This window comes from Pieris napi, chromosome 2 (assembly GCF_905475465.1).
Source record: "Pieris napi chromosome 2, ilPieNapi1.2, whole genome shotgun sequence".
Taxonomy (NCBI): Eukaryota; Metazoa; Arthropoda; class Insecta; order Lepidoptera; family Pieridae; genus Pieris; species Pieris napi.
The window spans coordinates 9,152,003-9,159,056 of record NC_062235.1 but is presented as its reverse complement, the minus strand read 5'-3'; the positions used below and the strand labels follow the sequence as shown (position 1 = coordinate 9,159,056).

General features: G+C 32.3%; 1 protein-coding gene across 3 annotated transcripts in view; it reads left to right on the top strand.

Moving 5' to 3' along the window:
- Nucleotides 1-4,834: 4,834 nt before the first annotated feature.
- LOC125056593 (serum response factor homolog) overlaps nucleotides 4,835-7,054 on the top strand; it is a 159,959-nt gene continuing 157,739 nt past the window's right edge. For 2 of the 3 annotated variants that reach the window (XM_047659783.1, XM_047659774.1), the window contains exon 1: nucleotides 4,863-5,385. In XM_047659783.1, the coding sequence (XP_047515739.1) occupies nucleotides 4,987-5,385 (399 nt within the window). In that variant the 5' untranslated portion in view covers nucleotides 4,863-4,986. Of the gene's footprint in view, nucleotides 5,386-7,054 lie in introns of all 3 variants that reach the window. The other variant, XM_047659791.1, reaches the window with a different exon arrangement.

The window sequence follows — 7,054 nt, the reverse complement described above, 5'->3', positions numbered from 1 at the left end:
ATTATACTACCACATAAATTAGTGCGACCATAACTGATTTGGAGTGCTTTTGTTTCAAAATTATCATTATATTTAGTAGAATTGGCGCTTTCTATTGGCATAATTTTCCTGTTGAAGTTAATAATGTTGATTGTTTGTAATAATTGGTTGATTGCAATAGTTATTCTATATAATTTGTACATTAATCTCTAATCAGTTTGCATATCTTGTGCGATCTGACTACCTCGACAACGCTTAACTAGCCATGGTCGGCTACATACGTAATGAGTCACTGTTAATATTTTTAATTTCTGATATTTGTGTTCGATACCTATTCCTTGTAGGGCCTTTGTGCTGGAAGCATTTAATAAAGCAATGCCAGGCTAGATAGTAAAAGATAAAATAATATGAATAGTTAAATGTTTTATTATGCGTTTATATATTAAGTGAAAAACAGCTGATATAGGTTTGGTTTATAAATTTCTTTTAAAATAACAACGAAAACCTTTCACTGGGCATCGAACGCGTGTGTAATGACTAAGCAACCAAAGTGGCGGTTTGACAATACTATCCAACTAGCCGGAATATAATTTAAGTATGTTAAAATAAGTAAACGTGCATTAGTATTAAATGTTATTAGTATGGTAATACGGTCTGGTATCTAAGTTTGTATTAAAATTCTTAAGAATACTGAATGCTTAATTAGAAGCCCTTTTAGGATATCCACATGCAATTTTTTTCATCGCTTTGGTATAAGAGATAAATAAACAGTTAGCATACCTTAATCCGTACTTTTTATGCGATGACTATATCCTATCGGCTGATAAGTTTTGGGGATTAACCTACGTCCGACATCTAGTCTTTTGAGTAGGTATTTTTAATATTAACAGAAAGTAGGTATCTTATCTATGGCTATTGCAGTTTTTATTTTATTTAAAAAAAAATTGGCCTCATAGGTCTTTAAAAACTTAGTTAAATAATGTTGTATCAGGTTTATCTAGTTTCAAGGTAACAGAAAAATAATAAATAGAAAGCATTTAATAGCTAGGTAACGTAATGTAACGTATAAATTTTTTTTAATTTTACCCTACCTATAGATATGACAAATTTGATTACAATATGTATCTGTATGAACTCTGCAAAAAAATTCAATACAAAAGCATCAATCCTAAAACCGACATTCTATTAGCCGGAAAAGATGCAATCTGCGCCAAACAAAGAACGCACTCGTCCATACATCGTCTTACGACTTTACTATGGTATTGTCGCGATATATTCGAGATCGCAGGCCGCAAATCGTCTGGGCGCCCTTTGTAGTACCGACAGCCCGCATTGTACGCTCTAACACGGTAGGTGTTGGTGTCAAGCCACACAAATATGTAACAAGATTGAAAAAGAAAATGCAGAGAGGACGCAACAAGCGACTGCGCTCCGCTCCGCAATTTATTTACGCGTAACACGGCTCAAGTAATTTTAATTAGAATGGCCTTTTAATGAATAAAGACATAAAGTGTGTTACGAAATTCCATGAGATTTCCGTAGATTCTCAACTGTCAACTTTAATTAGTGATTAGGTATTGTTATGCATTGTGGAGTCTGTGGCGTTCAATTTTTTTTTTGTAGATACAGTTTATCTGTAGAATGGTAAAGAGAATTCTGTATAAAATTTATAGAATGTTTGATAGAATTTATTTTGGTTTCAATCAATAAAATATATATAGTATTGTAGAAAGTTAGGTAATTCCCATTCATCGTTCTTTATATAGACTTCTAGAGAATAAGAAGAAAAAATGTTTAGGTAGGTAAAGATTGTTTTGGACATAGTTATGTTATTTGATATCATCAGGATTAGATATTTAAAAATAATTTAAACTTTAGTATTAACATTCTTGCTGCATCATAATAAATTCCGATAAGGTAATGGAGATATTGAAAAAAAATTCATATTACAGATATGTTACCTATAATATGAAAAAGTGTTTTTCTGTCTGTAAGAAATTTAATTCTCATAAACTTTTAAAAATGAAGCATATACATTATACACATCATATAGCATCAATTATTAATATAAATTTCAATTCCTTATATAGAAGAGAATATATAATTGTATATAACATAGTATCAGATAAGATTACAACAATCGTGGCGGATGACGTGTATGATTGAATATAATAAGTGTTACCATTTTCAGACAGAACCTAACACCGTCAGTTCATCGAACCACTGACGAATAGCTGACGTGGCCATGATATTTCATTTATCAGGATTAAGGTGTCATGTGATACAAAATAGATTTTGTTACGAGGAACATCTGGTTACAAACCACAAGAACTTTAGATTATAGATTGGAAAATAAGAATTAAATATCTTTGAGGAACTTAAAAAAGGTTATATTCTGGGCCATTGACTATAGACAAATTCTAGTTAAAACTGTCATAGCATTATTGTTTTTGACACTAAAAATATAATCTTATTTAAATGGCAGCACTGTTAGCAAGAGTAGTGAAGTTTCAGAACTGTGAGCAGTAATTATACTTTCCAAGTTGAAGAATATTCGGTTCTAACATCACTAACGAAAAATATATTCGAATATTGATATACTTTATTCAAATATAAAGAATATCTATTGTAATTAAATGTTCGGTATTGGCACCCTACTCAATACCCTAGTGGTAAATAATATTGAATGGCATTGCGTCAGTCACCATGTCTGGCAATCACCGAGTTTGGCTTGACTGTGTGCGAATCGATTCGTATATTTTTTTATTGCAATTCAAACAAACTCTACCAATAGATAGGTGGTCAATCTAACATCTATTATAAACATAGAATAAAAAATTGTTAGGCAGAACATATTTCTTTAACGCATGAGTAGATTCTAGGACAATTATAATCTAATATATAAAATTCTCGTGTCACAATGTTCGTTCCCATAGTCCTCCGAATTCTTATGAAATTTTTTATTCTTGTTCAGTAGTCTGAGCTACTATCTATATCAAACCCCTAAGTGATAAGAGGTGTCCACCCCAAAAAATATTTTATAAAAAAAAAAATTTATGATACAGCATACAAAAATACATACAACCTCTAATTTTTACCCCTCTACGATCTACCCTTATTTTTATAATTGTATAGTTATTTTTATTGAACTAAAAAAATGTAAACTAAAAATCTCAAATCTACCAATTTAAGCTAATCGTCTATCTATCTATCTTTAAAAGAAAATTATTAAAAAAACAGTTTCAATATGACACCCATGGGCTGTAGCGCCCAAGGATTATTGAGTAGTATTTTTATATTATCTTGAGTGAAAATTATATTCTTAGGGTTTTGGCTTCGGAAACCGGAGCGAATAGGTGGTACGGCTTACGGGCCTGCTGGACAGGCTGTACAGAAACGATGCGATTTTATATTTACATATCTCTTCTTCTATATTTCTCATTTGATTTCATGGTATGGTAGTAAATAGATATATATTCATTGAAACAAATGTAGGCCTGTATTAAATTAAAGACCTGCTCCAAAGCTCTCCGTCAGTTTCTGAGATCATCCACTGTATGATATCATCACCCCATCGTTTTGTTGGTCTTACCACATCCCTTCTACTGGCCCGTAACTCTCTCGTCCTGAATAGTTCATATTGTTTCGCTAAGCGTGATGCTCTTCTACAAGTTCCGATTTAGATTTAAAACAAAAACATAAATGGTTTATGTGATTTATTTTAACAAAATTCACTTAACTACTGACAACAGAAAGGTCGCTGAACTGAAGTTGTGACTAAAATATAAAATAATAAAGACTAAAAAAGGAAAATTGCGAATCGAGCACAATTGTGGGCGGCCACCGTTCAAAATTAGCAAATTTTACTAATACCACCATAAAAATTCATTAATTTCAATTTTATCATCTTTATAGCATTCGCCTACGTTTATTATAGGAGACATGAGTTTGAAATTAATAATGTTTTCCTACAGTTAACGTTAAGATTGGAGACAAAAATTTTCCTACTTCAATTGTGTGGTTCTTTTTTATTGGTTTTACTTATAATAAATTATTTTATGATTACTTACGAAATTTAATACAGGTTTACAAAAATCTTAAAATTGTCCTATCTATATTTACTTTTCAATCTTTCTATAATTTAAGAACTCCCGTAATTCCCAATGTGGCATGGATGTCACATCTCTGCATCTGTTTCATTCAAATTTTTAGACAAGATAAGACAAGTAGTTAGCAGTAGGCAAAACAGGATAATCTCTATAGGCCTACACTTCTTTTACATACATAGTTTAAGAAAATATCCGGTTACAACAACATTAGTTCATAGTAAAAAAAAGGAGGTTCATAGTTAGTTTAATTTATTAATATGTAGTGTTGTTTATGGAAGTGGAAATCCAATTATGAATAAAAATTATTGTTTTTTCTGATGCATAATATAATCTAGGTATAATATTGTACCACATAGGTATTTAAAGTGCAAAACGTGACAAAGTTTTTAATTATTAGACGTGAAAATCACCAACAAGGAGGAGGGATTTCAGTGGCCCCCATTTGACCGCCATTACCTTATTTGGCACGTCTCGATTCTAAATATGGCTCGCGGCCAGCCCACTACTTCGCAGAGAGCTGCGTTCGGGCTGCAAGCTTTCTAGTCTATTATTTCTATTTATGAAATAAACTTAAAATAAAAGCTCTATTTTCATACATATTTTGGGTACCATTACGTTCGCGGGTTCCCGGTTTCCTACGGATGTGTCAGATTACGGGCATGTAGATATTTTTCATCTCTATCGTTCGGCTTTTGATTATCTGTGTGTAAGCGAGACGGCTAGATATCAAGGTGCACGGCACAGAACTGTGCGAAGTCAGTTGCGGTCCGAGCGGCCAAGTCGTCAGTCCCGCCCTCGGTTCTTTCGCGTTTTCGGTCAGTCTCCGTTCGACGTTCGAACGGTGAAGTGTGTATTGCGCGTGCGCGCACCGGTTACTGTGGCGTATTGCGAGGTTATTATGGACGCGCCCGGCGGAGCGCGGGAGTCCCGCTTCGGGCTTTACGGTAATGGTATGGGAATCCTAGGGGAAGTGCCTGATATGTATGGTGCTGGCCGCCCTCCGAGTTCCCTTGGCGGTCTGAGGCCTGGCATGCAACCCTGTCCAGTGCCAAGAACCGGCGTGAAGCGGCCATCTGACCAGTGTTATGATGAGAGGCCTTCTCAAAGTCTTAGTTTGGAGCACTGTGGGATGCCAGATATAGCAGATGACGGCTATGCATCTCTCCAACCAAAAAAATCTCCTCCTTCTAATGGGAAGAAGACCAAGGGGCGCGTTAAGATTAAAATGGAATACATAGACAACAAATTACGGCGGTACACAACTTTCTCTAAGCGGAAGACTGGCATCATGAAGAAGGTGGGTCGCCTGTGCTTTTGGCAACATTCCATATTAATATCTATGCAGTTCAAGAGTGTTTACTACCAAAAAAGTTTTGTGAAAGTGTATTTAAAATATCTTATAAGTAGAAAAGTTATAGTGAAATTTAAAAATTAATAGCCTACATTCACTTTTATATTAATACAATGATAAAGAAATTGTAGCGCTGAAGATAGAATGCCCTTCTGTGGTTTATCATGTCAAAATGGCATCTAGCCTGAGTTTAGATTATCTCAATCATAATGGTTAGTTGCTTAATAATAAATCTAATAGGAAAAATAAAAATCTACATAGATCCAGGTAAAGTAATATAATAACATAAAATCATTTGAAGTATGTAGTCAAACCTTTAACTTTTAACCAACTTCTGAACAGAAAGTCTAAAGTTGTCAATATCAAACCAAATTAAATAGAATTTCAACTGTATCTAAATTCCAATTCTGCACATTTTAGTCTATAACTTGATTGCATTGAAGTAAAAGTTATTAAGTTCCATATTTATAGGTTATGTTACTAATCTCTTGAAAATCATAATATTATGGGATATTGCCTTAAAACTTCTTTAGCAATATGAATATATAAATTTATCAAAATCATTAACTTTGTGAAGAAAAACCCACAAATACAATAGGTAAATAACTTTTGACAGTTATGAGGGAGCTGTTTTGTGGTAGCAGCAAATTCATTTCATTAATGCTCATATTTAGTGTATGTATGTGTTGAAATTTCAACATTTTAATAAGCTTAACAGGTATGTCTTTCTATAAATAATTAAATTTCATTGTGTGTAACTAGAAATAATTGCTGTTTAAATTTTTATTAACCAGCTGTTATTATTAATTTTGCACCTGACTGCTAGATGGCAGTGTCAGTTTTATTTGCATAATGCACTGTACTTTTTCTATTAATTTACTTGTAGGAACAAAGTTTTTTATGAAAATTTTAGATTCCCATATTGAATTAGACTTTGTCTTAAAATATATTTACAGAAATAATGAAGATTTTGGCATTCATTATTACAGCACTATTACACTTATTGAATTTTTATATACTGTAGTAATTGTAAATTATGTAATGAAAATCTTCAAAATTATTTTTCACACTAAATGGTGTAACTAAATGTAATTCAAAACATTGTTTAAAAAAATATTGTAATTGACAAATTTCAGTAATAATACTTCCTTATTTCTCATTTGGAGTAGTAAGATGATTAACTGAAATGTATTTACAGTGAGGATAAAAGTAACTTATACCTAAACTGAGTAATAAAAATATAAATCTAATAGTCTCAAAATTATATAAAATATCTCATCAGTTTAAAAATTTGTACCAAGCGTCATAACTTTGCCAGGGTAATCCAATCTTATAATGACTGAAAACAATATGTGCAAACCGCACATGTGAAGAGCATAATATTTTAATTCTTACAACACAAATGTCATTGTCCAAAACATCAATATTACAATTTTGGCTAAATTAAGACCACAAATACAAATAAAGTCCTATTCAATCATTTCTTACAAACTATTATGACAATGTCTCTATGTATGTGTTCTTTATTAGAATTATTACCAAGCACCTGAATCAGACTCAGTTTTCTCTTACTACTCCCATCATCCTAAATACATAAATTATGAAGAAAAAAAAA